Source organism: Hyperolius riggenbachi, chromosome 3 (genome assembly GCF_040937935.1).
Source record: "Hyperolius riggenbachi isolate aHypRig1 chromosome 3, aHypRig1.pri, whole genome shotgun sequence".
NCBI lineage: Eukaryota > Metazoa > Chordata > Amphibia > Anura > Hyperoliidae > Hyperolius > Hyperolius riggenbachi.
Genome location: NC_090648.1, coordinates 498,658,394 through 498,686,123, shown reverse-complemented (window position 1 = coordinate 498,686,123; position 27,730 = coordinate 498,658,394). Strand labels below are relative to the sequence as shown.

Sequence of the window (27,730 nt, the reverse complement as noted above, 5' to 3'; positions counted from 1 at the left end):
GGAAAACTTCATACTGCACCTGCGCAGTAAGCTCCCGCTGACGTGCACAGCCACACTTCTATTTGTTTATTTAGACGCATAATTACACCGGTGCTGGCAGCAGGGAACGGCGCAGCGGAAGAGGACGGCGCGGGACATTCCAGCTGCAGGGGGCCGATAGAAGCCCCAGGTAAGTTGCAGTTTTTTTTGTTTTTTTTTAAAGGGCAACAGTTAAGACCTCTTGCTATTTCCTGTTACCAGAGATGAGGTCTTGCAGCTACTTCCTGTAGTATACAAGCTCTTCCTCCTCGGGTAAACACGTAGGGGTGATGCACTAACAAAACTGTTTGTACAACTATTGTAACAATACTGCACAAAATTTATGAATGTGAATTTGATTGTCCTATTTCCAATCTGCATACACTTGGCATATCAATTGGCATAACAAGTGGTAGGTCTCAATGCCCTGGAACTAGTCTCCAGCTGACGGGTGCAGCCCCCTTCAGAGACTTCTCATATTGTTACCTTGTAATTTATTCACTGCAAGGAAAGGGCTAAACCTCTATTTATTAATCCATTTTTACATCTATTTATGCTTTGTAAGCTTCAGGATTGTCACATTTTGATCACGTGACAACTATAACACTTTGTAACGTTGAAGCAAATATAAAGTGAGCCTTTAAAGGACCAATACCGCAAGAAAATGTAAAATACATGTAAACATATACAAACCGGGCCGGATTTTCCATAAGGCACCTGCCTACAGGCGCCTTATGTGGGTGAGCGCCCCCCACCAAATCAATGACCTGAGGAGCTCACAGTCTAATAAATCCCTGCTTCATATCACTAACCTCAGGCACTTACACCCTAATCCTTGTCTCATGTCACTAAAGATGATAGAGTGTAAGATTGTAAGGACAGTAACATAAGGTAGGGATTAGAGTTCAGAATATTTTTACTTGGGGGTGTGGTCTGTGCTCAGGGGCGGAGTTTAGGGCACGAGAAGGCCTGTGCCTATAGGCCTCTGAGTTGTAAATCCGGCCCTGCATACAAATAAGAAGTGTGTTTCTTCCAGAGTAAAATGAGCCATAAATTACTTTTCTCCGATGTTGCTGTCAGAACTGACAGGTTTGGGACTAGTCCATCTCTTCATGAGGGATTCTCAGCATAGCCTTTATTCTTTACAAAGGCACTTCATGAAAAGCATTTATACAAAGATGCTGGCCAGCCTCCCTGCTTGCTTCACGCTTTTGGGCAGTTGGACGGATCAACTGCCATTCACTAAGTGCTTTTGAAAATAAAGAAATCCCCCATGAGAAGATGGACTAGTCCAAAACAGTTCTGTCAGATTTCTACTACCTACTGTGATAGCAACATAGGAGAAAAGTGATGTATTGGTTCATTTTACTCTGAAAGAAACATACTTCTTATTTGTTTGTATTTACATGTATTTTAAATTTTACGATTTTTCGTGATAGTGGTGGCTTAAAAAAAAGTTAGATACTCACCTATTTAGAGGTAAGGGTCTGGATCCCATGAAGCATTCCCGCTCCCCTCTCCGTCCAATCCACGCTTTGGGAGTCCTCGGAAAGGCTTTGTATGCAGTTGTGCCCAGAAACGCTTCAGAAGACAGGCAGATCCCGACATCTATGGAAGTTATCGGGAACGAAGCCTTCACAAGGACTCTTGAAGGCATATTTGACCAGTTGGTCAAATAACTTTCACAAGGGGACAGGGGTGGGCCCGAGGACACGGAGAGGATCGTGAAGGCTCTATAGCAGTGGTCCTCAAACTACGGCCCGTAGGCCGAACGCGCCCCCCCCCCCGAGGCTTTTTTACTGGCCCACAAATGTATAACTTATAGATGTGGCCCACTGCACCTTTAAAAAATCGTCGGCCAGCATATAGAATAGCACCCATCCACATACTGTAGAAGCCAGTAAGCAGTCATTCGCTGGCTTCCAATCCAATTCTGCATCAGGTGACACTGCTGTCCAATTGGACGGCAGGCTGCCACCTGTGTATGCTTTACTGTCTGGTGCACAAAGACGTTCTTCGGGCGCCGCATGACTGAATGGCTGCTGCTGGGAGTTCTCCTTTTCAACATTTTATATATGTTCTGGCCCCTCAGCAGTCTGAAGTATGTTGACTTGGCCCTTGACCGAAAAAGTTTGGGGACCCCTGCTCTATAGGATCCAGAGCCTTCCCAATACATAGATGAGCATCTTTTTTTTTTTAGGTTCACTTTAGTATTACTTTAAGATTTATATCTGGACAAGAACCTTCAGGCCTCTCTGGGCTTTCTCAGCAGAGGTCTGATGTGTGGCTGTTAGTTTTGTTTGTTAGATATTATTGCCATTTGTATTCCTTATATTGTTTTTACAAATTAAAACTGTCAAACGCAGAATGTTCTATTATTTTTGTATATTAATAAAAAAGAAAAAAAAAAACCAAGAACCTTTCTAGTGCATGGTGTAGAACGCTGTATGTCTCTGTTACTTTAACCACTTCAGCCCACGGGCTGTTTTCACCTTACGGATGAGAGGAATTTTCACATTTCAGCCCTCCTCCCTTTTATTCCCCAATGACTATCACTACTTATCACAACTAAATTATGTAGACCTTGTTTTTTCTGCTACCAAATTAGGCTTTCTTTAGGTTGTACATTAGGCTAAGAATTATTTTATTCTAAATGCATTTTAATGGGAATAAAAAGAAAAAAAATGAATTATTTCCCAGTTTTCGGCCATTATTATAGGATAAAATACACAGATTTTATTTGCCCATTTGTCCCGGTTATTGCAACATTTAAATGATATCCCTAGTACAATTTCACATTCCTGTGAATGTGCACTTATTCAAGACTTCTGCTTTCTACAATTCTTGGCACAGTGGCACTAATCACTGAAGCTTCTTTGTCCCAGGGACCTTCAGGACACAGCGGATGCAGCAGAGCATGCTGAGACTGTCTCAGTCTTTGTACACCAGTAAGTAAAGAAGATGTACCGAGCTCGGGAATTCAGGCTGTGTGTACAGCAAAGCAGGGCGGCTTTAAACCAGGAGAGCTGATTTACTTTAACATGCAGTCTCTTATCTCTCTCCAAGTCCTGCAGCTCTTCTTTTTCCCCGCCCAAGACCAAGGCCTTTGTGGCCTTTTTCGGCCCTCAGGTTCATTGTATTTGACTTATTTAAAACACATTTTTGACACAAGATTGTTTTAACTGAAAGTACATGAATGCTTCCAAGAATTTAACTTCAAGTTAGATCACACGGCTTTTTCATCAAACAGCAAGATCATCATTAAAGAGACTCTGTAACAAAATGTTCAGCCTTATTTCTTCTATTCTATAAGTTCCTATACCTGTTCTAATGTGGTCTGTCTTACTGCAGCCTTTCCTAGTTGCACAGTGGCTGTATTATCTCTGTTATATAATCTAATCTTCTCTCTTGTCTTTGTCGGGCTCAGGCACTCAGGCTGGAATGTGCTGCTCTGCTTGTGATAGGATAGAAGCTACACACGCCCTCTCCACTCCCCCTGCAGCTTTGTATGCGTCACAGAGTGAGCTCCTCTGAGCCTATCACAAGCTGGTAACAGCCATGTCTTTTGTTTGTAAACACTGCCTAAAACTGGCAATTACAAGCCAGGATCTCAGCAGGGAGTGGCAGAAACAGCACAGAGGGGCCCAGGAGAACATAATGAATAGAATGGTATGCTTTTGATTGTAAGAATTTTAGAGTACAGATTCTCTTTAAGGCCATATCTTTAATTTCATTGACATTTACAGGATATATTTTTTCTTTCTCTTAACTTCCTTTTAACATCTGGTCTTGTCCACTCTTAACTAAAAAATGTTAAACTCACCTACATCTCAAAGACAACTTAACAATGGAAATAGAGAAAAAAATAAAGATGGACAAAACAAAAATCATTCAGAGTCCTGTAATGTATAAAAATATAAATAAAAAAAATATTATCAAAACAGAGAGTGGATAGTACATGAAAAACCACTGCACAGTGTTGGGAAACTTGTGCCGCAGGTAAATAATAGCAGAAGGCGGCTAGTGGTTAGGACAGGGAAAAACAAACAAAAAAAATCAGTATCTTCATCTTGAGTTGATCGACTCTTCTGATCGTCCAAGCTTCCCTAATTATGAAAAAAAAGCTAATATACACTGGTATAGTGTATCCTTTAGATCAGACCGTTCACTATTAACCTTGTTTCTTTGCTAGATATCTGTGAAAAAACAAAAACAAACTGATTGATATAATGCTGTTGAATAAAGGTAAACTCTTTTTAAAGTGCTATGAAACTCAACATTTCCTCTTGTTGTAAAAGATTATTTACAAGATAAAATCTACTACCACAAAAAAATGTAGCAAAACAGCATTCAAACAGTTAAATACAGCACTTTGCCCATCAGTGGAAAGCTTCTGGCCGCATCCGAAGAGGTGACATTATCTTTTGTTTTTATTCCTTTGTTGCTACAATTAGTATCGTATTTCCCTGAAAGTAGGACCTCCCCTGAAAGTAAGCCCTAGCATATATTTTGAGCATGCTCGAAATATAAGCCCTCCCCCTAAAATAAGCCCAGTGAAAGTCCCCCGCCCCCTTTCCCCGACTTCACCTCCTGCCAGGACCCTCCTCCAGAAAGTCAGATCCCTGTGCTCCACTGCCTAGAGACATAATTCACATCGCAGATCAGTGGTAACCTGCAGTGAAGGCAGCTTAAATTGCACAGTGACAGTGCCGCCGTATGCAAGAAGTAAACAGAGATGTCACTTCCAGTATATGGCGGCACCGTTACAGTGAAACTCTAGCTGCCTTCACTGCTGATCTGCAGTGTGAATTATGCCTCCAGGCAGTGGAGCAGGGGGAGCCGACTGTCTGGAGGAGGGGGCCGGCAGGAGATAAAGAGGCAGGGGGGCTGGCTATACACAAGGGGCATCTTGCTACTCCCACGAAATATAAGACCTCCTCGAAAATAAGCTCTAGCGCATCTTTTGTAGGAGAAAATTAATATGTCTTATTTTCGGGGAAACAGGGTATACAGCCAGAAGCAGGTGCTGAAACTGGCTGCGTACATTGCAGAACCAGAGAGAGCTGAGAAATGATCGCTGGATACATTATAATATATAAATATAATAGCTATGCAGTAAAATGCAATGGCAGCTTCCGGAGCAGATAAACTGTACTTTGGGAATTCGTAATTTGTAGATAGACCATAAAACTTGAGCACAAACGCAAATATGATCACTGTAATAAACATATTAAAAATAAAAAGTAGGAAAACATTTTTATTGAATGTTTTGCCAGAATTTTATCCCACTTTAAAGCAAACCTGTGACATTAGGAAACACAAGAGTCAGATACTTGCCTCGGTAGAGAGAAGCCTCTGGATCCTCCAAAAGCTTTCCGCCTTCTCCTCCAGACCACTGCTGGATGCCAGGACCCTGTGGGAGTTCACGCCTCTCTGCCTGTCCATGAACAAGCGTGGCTGCATTGCGCAGAACGCCTTGCGCTGTACTCGCGGACTACATCTCCCAGCATGCATCATGGCATTTTAAAAGCCATGATTAGCAGCTACAAACAGAAAACGGTGGCTATAAATGGCTACATTGACAACTATTGTGGGGCCGTGTTTAATAGGGCGCCACAATAGTTTATCTGCTTTGTCGCCCAAAACCCCATTGGCACACAACATTACAAACCTTTCTTATGGGGAGGTTTGCGTTTGTTTTTTTTAAGTGGACCTGAACTCTTGCACAGCGCAGAAGGAAAACATGGAGAAATGCACCCGGTATGTAGAGAGTTTAGTCTGTCTAATTCCCCCACATCTGTGACTAATCACAAGTCTTAATTTAATATCTCAGCTGTGTCAGCTGCCTGCCACGGCGGAGCAGCTAATGAGTAAAACACAGGATGTTAAACGTATGTCTGTTTCCCTGAAAGCAGGAAGTCGACATACTACAGATTTATTGCAGCATTTGTATCAGCTGTAACAAAGAAATGTTTTTCTTTAACACCTTTTTGCCTTTTTTGCTCCCCCAGCAGGAGTATCTACTGTCCCTGTATTTACACAAATATAAACAAATACAAACACTTGGTTCTGTTTCTATTTTTAGAACACACTAACTCTGTATCTCCATCTTGTGGCCAAAAAGTAAATCCACATCCAAATACCCTATATATACACCTTCCCATAGAAAAATGAAATACATTTTCATTATTTTTAAAAACCATTTGAGGTGAAATGGTTAGGTTATTCGCTGTTTATCTTTTAGAGCAGAGAGGAAGTTCCAAGTTCGGGTCCACTTTAAACCCAGTGCTTAGATCATTTTAACTTTGTAAAATATAATTTATGGGTATAGTACGGTCTTTGTGGTATAATAATCTGAATTCACTCATGCAATGGCATTTAGGGGATCTTAGGGAGAGACTCCAGAACGTCCTGCTAGCCTCCCGCCCCCCTCCCTTAAAGAGGAATTCCAGTGAAAATAATGTAGTAAAAAAAGTGCTTCATTTTTTTACCATAATTATGTATAAATGATTTAGTCAGTGTTTGCTCATTGTAAAATCCTTCCTCTCCCAGATTTACATTCTGACATTTATTACATGGTGAAATTGTTACTGTGGGCAGGTTATGTAGCTGCTGCTAGCTGTTTTGGCTGTTAGAGACAGCTGTAAACAGCCATTTCCTGTCTGTGAACATTGTTACATTGTGGCAGTTTGCCCAGAGTACCGCGGTACTCAGAGCTTCTTGTGGGAGGCGTTTCAGCACAAAATCAGTCATACAGCACCCCCTGATGGTCTGTTTGTGAAAATCATATTTCTCATGTAAAAGGGGGTATCAGCTACTGATTGGAATAAAGTTCAATTCTAGGTTGGAGTTTCTCTTTAAATCTTGTTCCCACCTCTCCTGGGCCCTGAGAGGGAACAAATCAGCAACTAGACCGGTGATATTTGGAGGCGGGGCAAATGTCTTCAGATGTACCAACAGACACAGAAGACGTGGACTCCAGGGGACCGATTTCCTGTGCTCATGGTCCCCATTAAAATCTTTAAAGCGTGAATTAGAAAACCTACAGACCAGAAAATGTGTATCACGTATCCATATTCGTAGAGCACACATGCAACATACTAAGCACATTATTAATACAGGTTTGCTTTAATACTGACCTTTCCCAGTGTTTATGATTAAGGTCTGACAAATCATCTAATTTACCAATTTCTTTAAGGTACTGTGAGAGCTTCAAAAGTTCTTTATCCTTATCCCGATTTAAATGCGCTTTCATGAAAGGTCTAATCTGTTTACAACAAGAAATATTTTTTTAAATCAATAAAAACGCAAAAAATTCACAAAATATACAATCAGAAGAAAATGTCACAATTAACCACTTTCCCAAGCACAGGTTATTCCCTCATAACAGGAAGTAGAGGTGAGAGGGATTTGGAGACTGCCATAGTTATTTCCATTTAAACAATACAGATTGCCTGGCTGCCCTGCTTCCTCTAATACCCTTAACCATAGGCCCTGAACAAGCAGGCAGATCAGGTGTTCTGACTGAAGTCTGACTAGATTAGCTGCATGCTTGTTTCAGGGTTGTGACACTACTGATGGCAGAAGATCAGCAGGGCTGCCAGGCAACTGGCATTGTTTAAAAGGAAATAAATATGGCAGCCTATACATCACCCCCTCCTCGGCTTCACTTTAAAAGCCACAGCAATTTTCACATTTCCCACTCCTCCCATTCATTCAGCAATAACTTTAACACTACTTCTCATACCAAAATGGTACTTTTTGCTAAGAGTTATTTTATTTCCTATGCATTTTAAAGGGAATACAATTTTTTTCCCCCACAATCATTATTACTTAGTTTTTAGCCATTAAAGTTTTAAAATAAAAAAAATGCTACTGTAAATTACCGTATATACTCGCATACAAGCCGAATTTTTGAAGTTGGGGGGCCGGCTTGTATGCGAGTCTTGGGTGGTGGTCCGCGGCCGCAACCCCCCCCCCCCCCCCCCCGCTCCGTGGCCACCGCTGCTATTACCTGTTCAGCCGGCTGGCCGCTTCCTCTAATCCGGGTGCCCCTCTCGCTCTGCTCTCCATCATGCGTATAATGTGTATCACAGCAGCGTGCCCGGTGCTGCTGCTGTGACGAGGCAGGAGAGAGCGGTTCCCCTGGTAACGGCGATGTATATCGGCGGGGGTGGGGGATCACTATACTGGCTATACTGGGCGCTTTACTTGCTATATTGGGCGCTTTACTTGCTATACTGGCCACTATACTGGCTATACTGGGCACTATACTGGCTATACTGGGCACTATACTGGCTATACTGGGCACTATACTGGCTATACTGGGCACTATACTAGCTATACTGGGCACTATACTAGCTATACTGTGCACTATACTAGCTCTACTGGGGCACTACCTATCAATACTGGGGCACTATACTAGCTATACTGGGCACTACCTAACCAGACTGGGCACTATACTAGCTATACTAGGCACTATACTAGCTATACTAGGACACACTGGGGGGGATCACGCGGCCTGCACCAATCCAGCATTTCCTACCCCCGGCTTATATGGGGGGGGGGGGGGTCAATCATTTTTCCCTGGTTTTTTAGGTAAAAGTTGGGGGGGAGTCGGCTTATATGCAAGTATATATGGTAACTTCCCTGGCGGCATGATTATTTCTGGATTTTAGTGTCTGAAAGTGGTGCACTTTTTTCACACGCTTTGAGACCCTTAAGGTGGCTATACATCAGGCTACTTGGCGGCCAATCGACCATCCAATTTGATTATATGAATTGAACGAAAATTGTTGCAGCCAAGTGCATGCCCGACCGACAAAGCGGCCAATTTCTGGACAAAAATTGCCCTGAAATTGGATGATATTTATACATTGGGAAAGAGCGGCAGTGCGGACGTGGCGGGCTCACCCGATTCCCTGACAATTTCATGCTGAAATCAGACGGGAATCGGCCTGTAGTGTATGTGTAGCTTCGACAAGAGACAAATTTATCTCTAATCAGATTTGATTAGAGATAAATTTGTCTCTGTCGATTCCACCATAATTGTCAGGTGCATGGCTAGCTAAAAAAATCATAGCGCTAGGCAGATCTGCGGCAGCCCTGCACATTACTCACCTCCTATGGATCCACTCTGAGCTGCGGATTTCCGTCCCAAGCCTGACTCAGGGTTACCACTAAGGAGGTTAAACCCACAAATTTTATTTGCCTATCTGTCCCAAATATTTCAACATTTTAAGAGATGCTGTAGTGAAAATCACATAATGAATAAAGTTTCTTATTTTTTACAACATTCATTTATAGATTGTTTAGTCAGTGTTTGCCCAAATGTAAAATCTTTCCTCTTAGAATTATTTGCAAATTTCAAGTCAAGTAGAAAGTTGACACAGAGCGAAGACTTTGTAATAAACGCCTTATAGACATTCGTGGCCCAGGTATACAGGGAACAAAAAAAAAAAAAAAACGCCTATAGACATCCCCAGCAGGCTGAAGTAGTTTTGTATTAAAAACGCCTTTAGACGACCGTGGCGTATGGATGCGGAAACAAAGAAATACCCAAGGATAGGGGGCTCTTCCTGATTGCGTCATTATGCGCCGCATGTGAAGCCAGAAGCCGCCGGGGAATAGTGGACGGAGCGAGAGGACGGGCTGCGCAGCTTCCGGGCACCACGAGGGGACCTTCTACCGCCGAGGATCAGGTTTGATGTCCTCTATTTACCTTCCGCTGCAATAACTCTGCATTTTAAATGGGGCAAAGGTGGCTGTACCGACTTAAGGACAGATTCATGTTAAGAACGAGCGGGCAGTCTATCTTGTTCGTTAATCGAGGACTACCTGTATTGGGTCTTTAACCCTCCTGGCGGTCTATTAAACACCGCCAGGGGGCAGCGCAGCAGTTTTTTTAAATTTTTGCAGCGGCATCCCCCCGCCCGCTTCGATCGCCTCCGGCGATGGGGCAGGATGACGTCAACGACGGCATGACGTCAAAGGGAGTCCCGATCCACCCCTCAGCGCTGCCTGGCACTGGTTGGCCAGGCAGCGCACGGGGTCTGGGGGGGCGCAGCGATCGGAATGCACACGCAGCTAGCAAAGTGCAAAAAATTATGCGAATCGGCCCAGCAGGGCCTGAGAAATCCTCCTGCGCGGCTTACACCGTGCTTAGCACGGGCTTACCACCAGGGAGGTTAATCAAAAGAATACTCTATAGGTCCAAAATGTATTATCCTTTTTCAACATAACAGATATTACTTAAAGAAAACCTGTACTGAAAAAAAGGTTCCCATGGGGGGTACTTACCTCAGTAGGGGGAAGCCTCTGGACCCTATCGAGGCTTCCCCTGTCTCGCTGCAGCCCCCGGAACGCACAGGCGACAATTTGTTGCGGCGTGCAATATTTATTTGTTGCGGTTCTTCCCACGGAGATCGGTAAAAATAGCCGATCTCCGTCGGGTCCGCTCAGACTTGCACCTGCGCAGTAGAGCGTCCCGACCAAGATCGGCTATTTTCGCCTATCTCCGTGCAGAGAGCGGATACTGCGCCTGCGCTGGAGCTATGGAGGTAAATATTTACATCGCCGCCGCTCCGGGAGGATTTTCGCCGCCACCGTGGGACCGAGGAGGACGGGGGAAGCCTCAACAGGATCCGCAGCCTTCCCCCTACTGAGGTGTGTACCCCCCCAGGGGAGGTTTTTTTCGTTACAGATTTTCTTTAAAAGGAAGTACGTAACCAAGTATCGGTGACCAAGAAGTTCAATGCCACATTACTTATGGGAGTAAAAATACTGGATGGAATATTAGTTGGTGTGAATTTGATTGTCAGAGCAGAGCTGCTCTGGGTCAAGTCTTCTGCATTTTGGTGACATGAACAGGCAGCTGGTTATTTGGACCTACTTAAAGGACATCTGAGGTGAAAATAAAGTGATGAGAAAAACAATTGTATCTATCTTTAGTCTTTTTTTAGATACCCCACAGTTTTATTTTATATTTAAATCTAGTTTTTACTGTTTCATTGTCTCTGCTCAATGAAACGTTCATTGAAGTATTCCAGAGCTCAAATCTATGCATTATTCTTTTTCCTGCTTTCAGTAGCCATTTACTGACAGGAAAGTGTTTTATGGCTGTAATTACTTATCAGTGACGGTTATCCTATAGTCAGACCCAGTCCCAAACCAGATAGAAACTGTTCCTTGCATACCTGATGTTTAACTTTTTCAGGCAAAGAGAAAGAAAAAAAAAAAGGAACGCAGCATAGTTATTTGTGTGTTAGGCACTGTACATACACATCTATCTCATCATGTCACATGTCACCTCGGGTATCCTTTAAAGGAGAACTGTAGTGAGAGGTATACGGAGGCTGCCATATTATTTCCTTTTAAGCGAAACCAGTTGCCTGGCAGCCCTGCTGATCTATTTGCCTGCCGTAAGGTCAGAATCACACCAGAAACAAGCATGCAGCTAGTCTAATCATATCTGTCAAAAATGTCAGAAACACCTGATCTGCTGCATGCTTGTTCAGGGTCTATGGCTAGAAGTATTAGAAGCAGAGGATCAGCAGGAGAGCCAGGGAACTGGTATTGCTTAAATATAAATAAATACGGCAGCCTCCATACACCTCTCTCTACAGATCTCCTTTAACCAGAAAGGAAGAAGGTTGAGTGGGAGGGATTATTAGCAAGGATTTAGGTTTATGGTTTGTGCCTTAATCATTTGTTTTGGGTAGAGTCATATCATTGTGGAATTAGAAGGTCTGATAAAGTTGGGGAATTAGTGTATCCCAGCCAACCTTTAGATTGTCGGAGGATCTTCCAGGGCAATGATGTTTGAGAAACAGAGATTCCATGGATAGGTTGAAATTTATCAGTTCTGTAGCTGAGTGAATGTTGGGATATGGGCTCTGTTCCAATGGGTGAATTACGTGGGTAATGCAATGATGTGTTCTTGGAACTGTTCTAGTCCCACTAGTAAGAGCCCCAGTTGGGGAGATAGTGTGTATGGATGGCCTACAATCAGGGACATGTTATCCTTCTTAATGATGTGCGTCAGCAAATGTTAATAAAGCTATTTAATCAAATCCAGCTGCCGCATTTGACTGGTCCATTTACAAGATAAATACATTTGCATAAAACTAGCATCCTACTGACCATCCTCACCCATTACATAAGAAGCCACAGGGTGGACTGCCATGTGTCAGATCACTTACCTTTAAGCCATTCTGAGGGTTCATCAGGAAATTTCTGCCTATATCGTCAAACATTATAGTGTTTTTTTTACTGTAGAACTCAGGATATTTGCCCCAAACTACGCCGAGAGGCTTTACCTATAAAAATGAGAAAATTTCTGGTAACAAAAAACGTTTTCAGTTTCTGATTTTATTTATTCTATTTCAGTCTCTATAAAGCAAACTGCAAGCTATTTAATCACTTCCAGACGAGGCCAATTGAAATTTATGTCCTCTTTGGGACCTGTCATTCCTGCCAGGGCGTAGAGTTCAATTACTGCGCCACATGCTCCTGCCACTATTGCTGATTGTGCCGCTCTACTGCCGCTGCAACCCACTCGCTCTGCCATCCCTACGACAGCAGAACTCTGTGAGCCATGACCCTGTGATCATTGTGAGCCAATCACATTGGTTCACAGTGACCACAGGCTAAGGAGGCAATGAAATCAGCTCCTGACCGGTTTATGGAGTTCTGCTGTCATAGCAATGGCAAAGTGAGTGGGCAGCAGCAGATGGAGTGTGGCGCGGTAATTGAAATCCAAGCTGCATACATTTGCATGGACTTGCAATTATTGGCATTGCATTGCTTATCCCTACTTGCACCTAAACTGTTAGAGGTCATTAATTAGGAAGAGAAGGGAGGACTTACGTCTATGAGGCCTCTTCTGGGCGTGTGCACTGTGATCATGGCTGCGCTGTCCAGCATGAAAGTGATCTTATAATTGGCGTTTGTGCTGACTCCCAGTTCCTGCAGAAAAAGAGAAGATTATAATAGGACACAAGCCGCTCAGAAAGGAAAAGAGGAATAATAATCGTTTGGGTGTCAGGCCTAGAGTAACCCTTAAATTGGAACTTTATAGTAATTAACAAAATAGCAGTAGGAGAACAGAGGCGCCAGCAGGATAAAAGTGGATAAAAACTTTAAAATTTGCTGGGAGGAAGTGGTGGACTTACCTCCATAAAGCAGACACGAAAGACTGTCTGAATAGTAGTCACATTTATTACTTAGTACCCCAAAACAGTGCAACGCGTTTCGCAGGCCCAGCCCGCTTCATCAGGCAATAAAAATGGGGACAAGACAGAATTTCAGCAATAGCAGGTGTAGCGCCTCAGAGGCGCTACACCTGCTATTGCTGAAATTCTGTCTTGTCCCCATTTTTATTGCCTGATGAAGCGGGCTGGGCCTGCGAAACGCGTTGCACTGTTTTGGGGTACTAAGTAATAAATGTGACTACTATTCAGACAGTCTTTCGTGTCTGCTTTATGGAGGTAAGTCCACCACTTCCTCCCAGCAAATTTTAAAGTTTTTATCCATTTTTATCCTGCTGGCGCCTCTGTTCTCCTACTGCTATACCGTGTCCACCCCTGGTGGAGGGGTGATCTACCCCCTTTCGCATCTACAGAGAGCGACTTCTTATCCCTGAGTGAGGACAGGTCTAATCTCCTCACCTGCCTATACAGTGGTTGCCTTTGTGGTAACCCATGTTTGTGAGTATAATTTTCTCACGATAACCTTTACTTCATTTATGCTTAACATACTACACTATATTGGGCTCTCGGTTTCTCTACACTTTAATTAACAAAATGACCTTTACAATATTCATTTACAAATGATCAGTGTTTGCCCATTGTAAAATTTAACCTCACCTTTTTGTACCAAGTCCACAGCCCTGGAAAGTATTAGACTAATGCAGGGGTCCCCAAACGTTTTGGGTCGAGGTCAACATACTTCAGACTGCTGGGGGGCCGGAGTATACATAAAATTATGTAGAAGTCTTTGCGGGCCAGACAGTGAAGCATACCCAGGTGACAACCTGCAGTCCAATTGGACAGCAGTGTCACCTGATGTGGAATGTGATTGGAAACCAGCGAATCACTGCTTTCTGGCTTCCATGTGGATGGGCGGTGCCAGCACTGCTATTCTATATGCAGACCACCAATATTTAAAGATGTAGCTGACCGCATCTATAAGTAATACATTTTCTGTGTGGGGGGGCGGTAAAAAAAAACCTCAGGCTGCCACATTTGGTCCGCGGGCCTTCGTTTGAGGACCACTGGACTAAGGAGTCGAGGAGTCGGAGCTATTTTGGGTACCTGGAGGTTTCATAAACTGAGGAGTCGGATGATTTCTGTACTGACTCCACAGCCCTGTGCTCTATAGGACCCAGAGCCTTCCCTCTCCTTAGGCAGGCTGCTCCATACTGCGCAGGAGCGAGCGGCCTCTCATGCACTCCCGCCTCCGCAATATGGAGCCACCTGTCTTCAGGAGGACTCGGCTCCTGAAAACTTCTAAAGTCTTCTGCGGCGGGGGATTGGAACGGGGGAGCCAGCGCAGCACCGAGGGCACCGGGAGAGGAGAGGGAAGGCTCTATAGGACCCGAGCCTTCCCTCTCCTTAGGTAAGTATCTGGCTTTTTTTTTTTTTTTTTTTATAAATGACTCCCAATGACTTTAAAGCGGATCCGAGATGAAAAACCAACTAGAACAAGTAACTTGTCTATATATCTAATCTAAAGTTTAGCTTCAATAGAATATGATTATTTCTTCCTGTGATACAATGACAGCAGCCATGTTGTTTGTAAACATTACACACAGCACTCAGCCTCTGAAAAAAAACGAATCCCCCCTCCTCCTCTGAAATTTCTGGCTAGTAATACATCCCCCTCCTCCTGCCCAGGCTGAGCTCCCATGAGCCCTTGCTTCTGCCAAGGCTCTCTAAACACCTGTGGGCGTGGCTTCTTCAGTTTATAGGCAATTAGAGTATTAAAACAAAAACGTATTTGGCTTGAGGAATGCCCTATAAACAATAGGAAAGGAACACAATTATGCAATGAGTAAAAGTTCATCTCGGATCCACTTTAACTGGGTTAAATTCAAGTAGATTATCTTTCTGGAGCACCATTTTAAAAACTTTTAATAAAGCCATTTAAAGAGACACTGAAGCGAAAAAAAAATATGATACAGTGAATTGGTTGTGTACTATGAATAATTACTAGAAGATTAGCAGCAAAGAAAATATTCTCATATTTTTATTTTCAGGTATATACTGTTTTTTGTAACATTGCATCATTCTATAATATTTGCAGATTACACAACACTCAGCATTCAAAATGAGTCTTTCAGAGCAGTCTGTGAACTAATGACCTCTCTTCTAGCAGAGAAAAAGTAAACAGTTCACTTACAGTTGAGATAATAAAAGTCAGATAACAGCCCTCTCCACGACTAAGACTAAAGCTGGCCATACAATGGCCCGATTTGCCGCCGTTTCGACAGCAGATTCGATCACTGGGATCGAATCTGCTGCCAATCGTTCACGCTACATGCCGAATTTCGATCCATTCCGTCCGTTCACGTCGATTGCGCCGTGCGGAAAATAACCGTCGATCGCCCGCGGGTAAAGACCGCATCGCTAGCGGCGTTCGAGTGCCTGACGACCGACGATAGAGCCGCATACATTACCTGCTCTGCCGGCGCGACTCCCTGGTCTCCGCTCTTCTTCTCCGTCTCCGCTCTGGTCTCCGGCATGCTTCCCTTCTTCCTGTCCCGGCAGGAAGTTTAAACAGTAGAGGGCGCTCTACTGTTTAAACTTCCCCCAGACAGGAAGAAGGGAAGCATGGCGGAGACCAGAGCGGAGAAGAAGAGCGGAGACCCGGGACTCGCGCCGCGGAGCAGGTAATGTATGCGGGATGGGGGGAAGCGGCGGCAGCACCACCACCACCACAGATTGTGAACGGTTTCAGGCTGAAATCGGTTCACAATCTGTTTGCAGTAAAGGTAGCCATACGATCCCTCTCTGATCAGATTCGATCAGATAGGGATCTGTCTGTTGGTCGAATCTGATGGCAAATCGACCAGTGTATGGCTACCTTTAGTCGGAGAGTTAATGGCTTGTTTGCATAGAGATAACAACTGGAGTTTCTTAACTCTTCCTGTACTGGAAACAATTAGACTGATGTATCTGATCTTAATGTTTTATTTCTTAGCTGTACTACACATACAAATCATAATATCATCATTTTTTTTCGCTTCAGTGTCTCTTTAAAGGGGCATTATTGTGAAAAATTGTGAAATTGAAAATACATACATATAATATATATATTTGTTCCAGAGTAAAATGCAATACAAAATACTTTTTCCCTATGTCGCTGCCTCTTATAGTAAATCATAAAAATCTGACTGTTTTGGGCAAATCCATTTCCTGATGGGGGATTCTCAGAGTTTCCTCTATTGTAAAAAGCACTTACTGAATTGCAGTTACTCAGTCCATCTGCCATAATACTACGCAAACAAGTAGGGAGGCCGGCCAACATCTTTCTATACATCCTGTCCAGCTTATGAAGATTAAAGAAAACACAGCGTATCCCCAATGAAGAAATGGTCTAGTCTAAAACCTGTCAGATTTGTACTACTTCCTTTAACTTAGTGGTTAAGTCTGTCCTTTGTCTTTGATGATGTATTTTAACATCAATATAGGTAGTCCCCGACTTATGAACGCCCGCTAATACAAAAGGCATGGATTCTGTGTTTCCATGGGAACAAGTAGAAAAAAAAATTTCAAATTTCAAATTGGACTTTTGAGAAAATTCAATTTTCAAAATTCAAAGAACAAATGGCTTTTAAACGTGTATAAGCAGGTAAAGAGGCAGAGATGACACAGATGGGGACACTGGAGGCACAGGGGGGCACAGAAATGGCACAGTGTTCCAACTTAAGAACAGATTCAGGTTAAGAACGAACCTACAGTCCCTATCTCGTTCGTTAACCGGGGACTACCTGTACAGAGTTTATGGTATGTATACAGTGGAAGGTATAGTACTGTTTTTGGACTATTTCTAACATTGATTCTCAAACAACCGGAAACTAAACTTACCCGGCATCAGCCAACCCCCGCTGGTGCCGGATAATGGAGGTTTTAGATAACGTGTTGCTGGATAACGTGTATGTTTAAATGTATATTAAATGTTTTCATTTTTTCATAACAGTGATCCTTTAAAGAGGAGCTGTTAGGTAAGGGGTCTCAGAGAAAATAAACACATATATCAGTAGCTAAAGATTGGCTGTACTTACATTACATATGCATTTCACTGTCCATGTTTGTACTTCACAGAATTTTTATATAGTATTTGCAGAGAATGATGCTCCTGACAGCTCATGGCAGGTTCCATGTTTGTCTGTCTCCTATGAAGCCAAATGTGTCGTCATGTCCTCCCTGCTTCCTGATCACAGAAAAGCTCGTACTGAATAACACTAGTGTGCAGTGAATATTAATAAGCCATGTGGCTAGGAACAATAGCGGACTCCTGCAGTGTACTCTGCCGGGAGATTTATCAGTACTACGCGCTGGACTGATTACAAGCTGCTGAAACTCGATCCTGTAACGTCTCATTAGCAGCCGAGGGGAGGGCCCCAGAATGCTTTGCAGTATGGTATGCGGCTTGCGTCCTGCTTGGGTCTAACAGCTTTGCTGATAAGCACACATCAAAGGTAAGAGAGATTTTTATCTTCAGTAATGCCTTTTTGGGTTCCTTCTAAACTGTTTAACACAGGAGAATAGAGGTTTAAATTAGCTTCTGCAGCCTGACAGTTACTCTTTAAAGGGGCACTATGGCGAAAAGCTGTAAAATATGTGCAAACATATAAAATTAAGAAGTACATTTCTTCCAGAGTAAAATGAGGCATAAATTACTTTTCTCCTATGTTGCTCTCACTTACAGTAGGTAGTAGAAATCTGACAGAAGTGACAGGTGTTGGACTAGTCCATTTCTTCATAGGGGATTCTCTGCAAGGCTTTTATTCTGTATAAAGATATTCCCTAAAAAGGATTTAAACAATGATGCTGGCCAGCCTCCCTGCTCGCTACACCAGTTTTTTGGCACTTGGACAGAGCAACTGCCATTCACTAAGTGCTTTTGAAAATAAATATATCCCTGAGAATCCCCTATAAAGAGATGGACTAGTCCAAAACCTGTCAGATTTCTACTACCTCCTGTAAGTGACAGCAACATAGGAGAAAAGTCATTTATGGCTCATTTTACTCTGGAAAAAAATGTACTTCTTAATTTTATATGTTTGCACATATTTTAAATTTTACAGTTTTTCGCTGTAGTGCCCCTTTAACGCCCCTGGCGATATGATTCCTTCTGATTTTACAGTCTAACAGCAGTACAATTTTTTCATGTGCTTTTAGACCCTAAAATCATGAAAAAATAAATAAATCATACCACAAGAGAGCCTGCAGCAGCCCATGTACTTACTCACCACCATGGGGTCCAGCGCTGCAGTTTTCCCTCCGTCCTCTGGGTGACGCTGTAACCCTATAGTGAGATTGCCGGCTTTCGTCATGATGACAGACGGCGATCTCACCAGGGGGGGAGCAAAGACTCGGAGGAGCGGAAGAATGGTGGCTGTGGTTTTCTGGCCCGACTGTAGCTCGGGTTATCGCCAAGGAGGTTAAGTATTAGTACACGAAACACTTGAAATGCTACTGGGTTTGTAAAAGACACTTCTAGGTTTTATCAATGGACTCCCATAATTTGAGTACAATAACAGGATATTATATTCCAGGATCTGCTCACCTTCATTTTGGCTTCAATCCATTTCATGCTGGTTGCCGCTAAAGAAGAGAAAAGTATAATCAGTGCGTAATATATACCGGAGACACACTGAAGAGGTAGAACAGATCTGGTGAACAGTTCATAGACAATCCTATCCTTCCGAAGCGGGTGGTTTCGGCATACGGTGCTCAGCGCCGCGCCCCATAGCAGCAATGTTATACAGCGCGGGGCATGTAACGGTAATTCGCCAGACCTTGAACCGCATCTCCCTCCTGAGCTGCTACGACTCGGAGGGGGGATAGCATTTTACGCCGCAGGGAATTTGAGCGGCAGCAGGGACAGCCGTCATTTATACATAATCCGGTCCTCCTTCTCCATAATAGGGATGGGTCAATGAGATGCAAATCATTTTGTGTTGATGCAGTATTATGCAAATGTCGTATGCAAATGTATGCCGCTAGAACATGAACCAATCAAATTCTGCTGAGGTAAAATTTGATTGGTCCATTTTTAAGCTGCAAATATTTGCATATAAAATTTGCATAATCCTGCTTCACCTTGAAATTATTTGCATCTCATCGACCATCCCCACTTCTTAGTTCTCAAACAGACTCCAGGAAATGTTTTCTTAATATTCTGGATATTGTGAATCAGAGAAGAAATTCTCAGGGGTTTGTAATGCTGTCTGAGCCTTTTTCTGGGAACATTTTTCACAATGTATTTGCTGACAAAAAGGGGATAATCTCACCCACAAGAAATAAGTTCCTGTGCGACAGGAGAGGCTGGGGGCAGCTGGGAGCAGTGGTGGTACCCCGTGAAATTACTCTAAACCCCGTACAGTACACCTGTCCGTAAGCTGTCTAGTGATGCTCAAGTCTGTCAGAACCGTCGGGGAAGTGGGCGATCAGTTTTAGGGCATGTTTCCACTAGAGCGAATCTGCATGCGTTTTCTGCATGCAGAATCACATAGCCAAAAATAGTCAATGGGTCTGTTTCCATTTGTCAGGAAAACTTAGCGTTTTACTGTGCAGGAAAAATCTGCACAGCAGAGCCATCAGTATTCGCATACCGCAAGGCTAGTGTGTGATTCACATGTAATGTAATTAATAGGAAATTCGCATGTTTTTGCTATGCGATTTTGCATAAGTTTTTGTGTGAAATCAATGTAAAAGCAAACAGGCACTGATATGGTTAAAAATCATCGCATACCTACAAAGATGCATGAAAACACATGCGAATTCGCATACAAACGCATGCAAATTCTGCATCCGTATGCAAATTCGTTTATGTATTTTCTGCAAAGAAATCGCACTGCACTAGTGGAAATATAGCCTAAAGGAACACAATATTGATTAACATGTTTTTTTCAATTGAGATAGGAAATGTTTGGGAAGTGCTGCTAAGTACTGGTGTATACATTTGAATACTTATCTCTTTGTTTACCGTTATCTAATTCCTTTCACATTTTTCTGACAGCAGTCTGCTGTAATTCTGAAAGCAGAAGGAGGGGAGGGGGGGGGAATTCCCTCACAGTGTATCTGTTAACCCTGAGTGTGTGCAGAGAGCTCAGTCAGAGACAGGCAGAGCTTTCTCTCACTGAAAGCAGAGGAAATGTATCTTATGTGCACTGAAAACCACTGCGCCTGCGTTGCTGTGTCCTCACTCTCACTGACGTCACCAGGAGCGTACTGCGCAGGCACAGACCATACTGGGCTTGTATTATACACTCCCAGTGACGTCAGCTGGAGTGAGGACATGGCTGTGCAGGCGCAGTGGTTTTCAGACTTTAAAGTCTGAAATTCCAGAAGTAAACCGGAGGCGGGGCTGGAGCATTGGGGAGTGGCTGCGTGGGCACAGGATGTCTGCGGGGGACCATTAGAAGCCCCGGGTAAGTTCAACTCATTTTTCCCCTCCCTCTATACAGTATTCCTTTAAGTTCCTTCTTGTGAACAAATTCACAATAATCAAGACAGACTGATGGAACAGACAGACATGAAGGCACAGGAAGCAATGCAGATGAGAGTTATCAGGATGACTTACACCATATGACTATATCATAGTCTTCATAGGCAGATGTGAGGAACTCGTGCAGAAAAGGTCTCATGAGCTCCAGCCCAGTTTCCGCACAGGACCGGTGATCTACAACAGACAACGGGAGATCAATTCTACTGACAGGTAAGTGAATGAGTGTGATACATACAGAGAGCAACTCGAACACATATACAGTATAAACTTGGATTGGGAGTAACTTGGTTTGAAGGCCTTACAATCTGAATTTAATAAAAAAAAAAGTTAATTACCTTACATGATTATCAGACCTCAGGGCAGACGATCAGTGTCTCCCTTCACTTTCCCAGACGCTCTGATAGCTAAATCCAGTTCAGTATTCTCCCCAGAAACTTTTCCAGTGGCAAGAAATTGTAGCTGGGTGGCATGAAAAAATAGCCGGGTGGGGCAAGATGAGAGAATGCAGGGCTGGTGCTTCTGTGTGCAATTCTAAGAGGAGGTGAGCCGATGACAGCCGGGTGCTCACCAAACCTAGCCGGGTGGAGCACCCGGCTACAATAGCCTGGGGAGAACACTACAGTTACCATTACCGGCCCCGACCCAGCCCAGGGTCGACTTATCACATGGCGATTAGAATCGCCGCTTTAAAAATCCCCCTCCTGCACAGTTCGCATAGCCGCTACTGCGGCTGCGCAGGATTAGTCCTGGGAGCGGCACATTGTCGCTCCGTATACTCTGTTTACATCATGTGGGCGTCACCACATGACTGACTACACTTCGAGCCAGCCGCGCCCCCTCAGCACAGAATACCAGCGCTGAGCGAGGATGTTACCTAGCTACAGGATTTGTTTATACCAGATTTGAAGCGTAAAGGTCCGTACACACGCCGGACTGGAGGCAACGACGGGTCCGTCGTCACCTCCCGCTGGGTGGGCGTTCCAGCGACAGTCCGGCGTGTATACAGCCCGGCGGATCGCTCAGAAACAGCCGTATCAGTCCGCCGACAGACTGTACACACGCCGGACTGTCGCTGGAACGCCAACCCAGCGGGAGGTGACGATGGACCCGTCGTTGCCTCCAGTCCGGCGTGTGTACGGACCTTAAGTTATTAACTTCAAATATGCTATAAACAAATAGCCATGAGATAAGGCGACCCTGGGCTGGGTCCAGGCCGGTAATGGTAACTGGATTTAGCTATCAGAGTGTCTGGGAAAGTGAAGGGAGGCACTGATCGTCTGCCCTGAGGTCTGATATTCAAGTAAGGTAATTAACTTTTTTTAATTAAATTCAGCTCGTAAGTCCTTTAAGAGTGCTTTGATATACAAGCAAAAATGTTTGCGACATTGTGACTTTATATACAAGCAAAAACAAGTATACATGCGTCCCGTCATCACAACTGAGCGGATAGTTCTTCTCCCTTTGGTGCTACAGGAATGGAATTTTTTGTACGTAATCTGAGTGTAGAGACTGTGCAAAGCCACATTCCCATGAAATCCTCAAAAGTAACTGCCATTGGATATGTTCCTTGAAGGTGGCCATATATCAGACGACTTGGCGGCCGATCGACCACCCGATTCAATTATTATAATTGAACTGGACGAAAATCGGTGCCGCCAAGTGCATGCCCGACTGACAAAGCACCCAATTTCGGGACAAAAATTGGTCACCCTGTCGATCGCGCATGCTGCAAGATGTCGGGCCAAAGTTGTTTGGTCGTGTGTGCGGTGGCCGATTTCGGAATAAGCAACAAAACCCCGCCGCCGTAATTTATGAATCTGGCCCCCGTGTGTGCATTTATACATTAGCTGTCCTGTAGCGGCCTCCGCACCGTGTCCGTCCATCTCGCCGGATTCTAACAGCCGCATACACGCTGCCGGCGCATAGCGTCTGACGTCAGAATGCTGAAATCAAGCAGGAATCTGCCTGCAGTGTATAGGCAGCTTCGACTAATCAGATTCGATTAGAGAGATTAGATATAAATTTGTCTCTTTGTCGAATCTGCCAATAATCTTCAGGTGTATGGCTACCTTAAAGGACAACTGTAGCGAGAGGAATATGGAGGCTGCCATATTTATTTCCTTTTAAGCAATACCAGTTGCCAGGCCCTCCTGCTGATCCTCTGCTTCTAACACTTTTAGCCATAGCCCCTGAACAAGCATGCAGAAGATCAGGTGTTTCTGATATTATTGTCAGATCTGACAAGATTAGCTGCATGCTTGTTTCTGGTGTGATTCAGACACAACTGCAACCAAATAGATCAGCAGGGTTGCCAGGCAACTGGTATTGTTTAAAAGGAAATAAATATGGCAGCCTTCATATTCTTCTCACTTCAGTTGTCCTTTAACACACAAAAATAATGGTTGGTGCAAGCCAACAGATGGCAATAATTCTGATAGTTATAGTAAAAATCTTGGTTACATTTTTATTTTATACTATTTTACTATAACTGATTGTGGAACAAATCAACTGGGTTTCCATTCATTCTTATGGGGAATTTTGCTTTGATAGAGTATTTTGGATTACAAGCATGTTACCAGAACGAATTATGCTCACAAACCAAGCTTCCAATGTATACTGAAAATGTGTTTACTTGACTTTGCCAGAGTAGCTCATAAACCCCACCTGTACACACTGGCTGTGTTCTTTTTTTTTAATCGCAAAGCCCTTTTAAAGCACAGCTACCAAAGTTAACTAAAATGCTAAATGCCACATATATTTCCAGTAATTACTAGCAAATAGCAATATAAAGGCTTTTTTCCCCCATCTTTTCATTTTTTATGTGAAGAAAATATTACGTTTACCGAGAACAGTTCTCACTGTGGGCATTACTATGGAGGACTGTGTCCAGCACATCCAGCATACAGACACAATCTTCACTGGCTCTAATACTGTGAGTAAAATGTGTTCAGAATGATAGAAAGCAGAAATATAGCTTCAAATGTGTGTAAATAACTCATCAGCTGCAGCTCTGTGTGTTCCTGTGTTTCGCTCTCTGCTTCATGCAGTGTAAACAGAATTTACAGCCAGGAATAGCTCATTCTGAATGGGGGGGGGGGGGAGGGGAGCATACGTAAAGAAAAAGTACAGGTCCTTCTTTGTATCTAAAAAAACGCTCAGCTGTTCTCATATGATCTGAGAAAAAGCAGTGTGTGCGTAAGCAGGGCAGTAACAGTACAAACAGTAAATCATTCCTCTGTGAATAGTGACAGAGAAGTGGAACCTATCTACATGGCACAGCTCTAGCTTTGACACCGACACAAACTGTTATAAAAGCTTATAAACAAAGCATTTTTTTAACCCAGGCTGTCATGAGAGACCTCTGAAAAGCTATCTACTGTTCCTGGCTAAAAGCTCTTGGGTATGTGGGGTTTACAAAACGACAGTTCCTTTGATCGTTCCTCTTTAACCTTCCTGGAGGTAACCCCGACCTGAGCTCAGGGTAAGAAAAATGAGCTGCGAGTGGTAAGCCCGAGCTGAGGTCGGGGTAAGGAATTACATTTTTTGTTTTTGTTTTGGAGTCCCGTGCGCGATCAGCGCTGCGCAACGGGACTCCAGCCTCTGTCCCCGACTGTCTGCAGCCTGTTCTGGCCACCGGGATCCCCACATCCCCGCTCTTGTTCCGGGGACCCGGCGGCCAATCAGAGCGGCGTGACTTGTGCGTGTGTGTTTTTTTTACGCTGACTGTTCTCACCATTCGTCGCTTCTGTCTATCCGAGATTTTTCTTGGTCTGCCACTTCCAGCCTTAACTTGAACTGAGCCTGTGGTCTTCCACTTCCTCAATATGTACCTAACTGTGGAAACAGACAGCTGAAATCTCTGAGACAGCTTTCTGTATGCTTTCCCTAAACTATGATGGTGAACAATCTTTGTCTTCGGGTCATTTGAGAGTTGTTTTGAGACCCCCATGCTGCTACTCTTCAGAGAAAATTAAAAGAGGAGGGAAACTTACAATTGACCCCCTGAAATACTCTTTCTTATAATTGAATTCACCTGTGTAAGTAGGTCAGGGGTCACTGAGCTTACCAAGCCAATTTGAGTTCCAATAATTAGTTCTACAGGTTTTGGAATCAATAAAATGACAAGTGTGGCTGAATTTATGCACCTGCCTAATTTTGTTTAAACAATTATTGCGCACTTTCTGTAAATCCAATAAACTTTATTTCACTTCTCAAATATCACTGTTTGTCTCTCCTATATATTTAAAGCGGACCCAAACCAAACATTTTTTTTTAATTAAAAATATTTAGTTGCACCACTCTGACACATACAAAGATAAATAAACACTCCTTCAAACCTATGATCATTTCAGTGCACGCTTTTCACCCTTCTCTTTTCATAACTAGGGTTATATTGGGGGCAGCCATTAGCAATTCCTCCATTGCCGGACACCATCTACTCCACCAGTTTGCCGGATTTTGTCCCGGCAATTTGAAAGGAAGGGAGGGGTTCGTCCAATAAATGTAAAATATTTTATATTTGTCATCATGCAGCTGAAAAAAGGCTGCTATTTATTATTATAATTTAGAAAATAGATTTTATTTCTGAAATCTTGTATTTTTAATTTGGGTCCACTTTAACTGACTTTTTTATCGTTACAACCAACGATTTATACAGGGGGCTGCAGCACACAACAGCAAAACAGTGACAGGGGCTCTTGGTTATGCTTTAACACGCTCCTATCACTGTTTTCCTGTTGTGTGCTGCAGCCCCTCTGTATTTATATAATGATGCAATGTTATAAAAGAGCTATATAACTGAAAATAAAAATGAGAATATTTTCTTTGCTACTAATGATCTAGTAATCATCCGTACTACACAACTAATTCATTATATATATATTTTTTTCTGCTTCAGTGTCTCTTTAAGTGACAGCGGCATGTGAAAAAAAGTAATTTATAGTTCACTTTAGTCTGGGAAAAATGTAGATTTCAAATGTATGCATTTTAACATTTTTGACAATAGTTGTCCTTGAAGAGCTATAAGATGTGCTAAAACCAGTGGTTGGATTTCCTGGCTCATGAACACAATGGTTTTCATGGCTCCGCCTACTGACGGAAATGATGCGTCATGGACGTTCCTTTTCACTTAAAGAGAACCTAAAGGCAACCAAAAAAATGAGATTAACTCACCTGGGCTTCCCTCAGCCCAGGTGCAGACGATCGGTGCCCTCGCAGCCCCGCTCCAATGGCCCAGGACCCGCCGGCGAACACTTCCGGTTTGGCCGTCACCGGCCGACAGGCATGGGAACGCGAGTGATTGTTCGCGTTCCCAGCCTGTATATCGCCTCCTGGCCGCAATAGGGGCGATATACAGGCTGGGAACGCGAACAATCACTCGCGTTCCCATGCCTGTCGGCCGGTGACGGCCAAACCGGAAGTGTTCGCCGGCGGGTCCTGGGCCATTGGAGCGGGGCTGCGAGGGCACCGATCGTCTGCACCTCGGCTGATGGAAGCCCAGGTGAGTTAATCTCATTTTTTTTTGGTTGACTTTAGCTTCACTTTAAGTGGATATGCAATTACTTCCTGACAAATAAGAAGAAGACGGCATACTAACCAAAGAGAGTATAGTCGACATCTAAAACCAGCAGCTTCTTCCCTTCTCGGGGAGGATTTAAGATTTCTACTTTGTAATCTTTGACACGGCGTGAAATCTTCGCCAGGTTTTCCTCTCTGTAAATAATGACAGGTAGCAAAGGTTTTCAGTGAACAGACTCACTGTCATACGTTAAAGAAAACCTATAACTTTAAAAACGTCCCCCCTACTTACCTCGGGAGGGGGAAGCACCTGTATCCTAACGAGGCTTCCCTGTCCTCCGGTGTCCCGGCAATACAGCACTGCAGCCCCCCGAACAGCGATGAGGTAAATATTTACCTACCGCAATCCTGCGCAGGCGCAGTCCTTCATTCGGGCTAAGGCAGAAATAGTCGAGCCCGATTGTATCTGTTCTACTGCGCAGGAGTGAGTCCTTAGCGCCAGGGCTGTGGAGTCGGTCCAAAAATCCACCGACTCCGACTCCTCAGTTTAGGATTCCACCGACTCCGACTCCACGACTCCTCTAATTTGCATATTACAATTTTGTTGATTAAAAGTATGTAACATGAAATTCGTCTCTTAACTGCCAACGCTTAGGAATTTTACAAGACAACTGAAGTGAGAAGGATATGTAGACTACTATATTTATTCCCTTTAGACTAAAACTAGTCCTTGGTAAGAGTACTTGTAAAAGGGACAAACCGGAACAAAGAACATCTATCAGGCCCTAGGCAATGTAAGTGTGGGTACATGTAAGAATGATGTGCAGGTACTCTGCAGGGGAATGAGGAGATTGTAAACAGACAACACCTCTGTGTTCAATGTGCACAGCATTCTCAGTGGATTCCCTGCAGCTCTGTGGGGAGTGCATATGTAGAGTATAGTACTACTGTAACAAAGTAAACCTAAGACAGATGAAATTAAAGTTTTATACATACCTGGGGCTTCCTCCAGCCGCCTTCAGAATAATCAGTCCCTCGTTGTCCTCCTCCACCACCTGGATCTTCTGCTATAAGTCCAGGTACTTGAGCCAGTCAGGCGTAGTGCGCATGCACACACTCCGCCGCCAGGAGCATACTACACCTGTGCAGCACTATTGCGCAGGTGCAGAATGTTCCTGGCTGTGGGAGCGGCATGCGGCCGGACAGCGCTGACTGGCTGAATTACCAGGACTCATAGCAGAAGATCCGGGTGGTGGAGGACAGTGAGGGACTGATTAGCCTGAAGGGGGCTGGAGGAAGCCCCAGGTATGTATAAAACTTTACTTTTCATCCGTCTCAGTTACCCTTTAATTTGTAGTCACCAAACCAAATTTTAATAACATATCAAATTATTTGATTTCATCAGCAAAGGGAGTGCATACATTTGCATAAATCAGCATCAATGCAGAATTATTTCCAT

The 27,730-nt window shown here is 43.7% G+C and overlaps 1 protein-coding gene across 1 annotated transcript in view; it reads right to left on the bottom strand.

The window, feature by feature from the left end:
• Positions 1–3,722: 3,722 nt before the first annotated feature.
• UBLCP1 (ubiquitin like domain containing CTD phosphatase 1) overlaps positions 3,723–27,730 on the bottom strand; it is a 31,568-nt gene continuing 7,560 nt past the window's right edge. The window contains exons 4-10 of the mRNA XM_068273103.1: positions 26,351–26,466; positions 20,830–20,928; positions 18,811–18,848; positions 12,886–12,984; positions 12,219–12,335; positions 7,158–7,285; positions 3,723–4,214 (exon numbers count right to left, since the gene is read on the bottom strand). Coding sequence (XP_068129204.1) covers positions 4,190–4,214; positions 7,158–7,285; positions 12,219–12,335; positions 12,886–12,984; positions 18,811–18,848; positions 20,830–20,928; positions 26,351–26,466 — 622 coding nt within the window. The 3' untranslated portion in view covers positions 3,723–4,189. The remainder of the gene's footprint in view (positions 4,215–7,157; positions 7,286–12,218; positions 12,336–12,885; positions 12,985–18,810; positions 18,849–20,829; positions 20,929–26,350; positions 26,467–27,730) is intronic.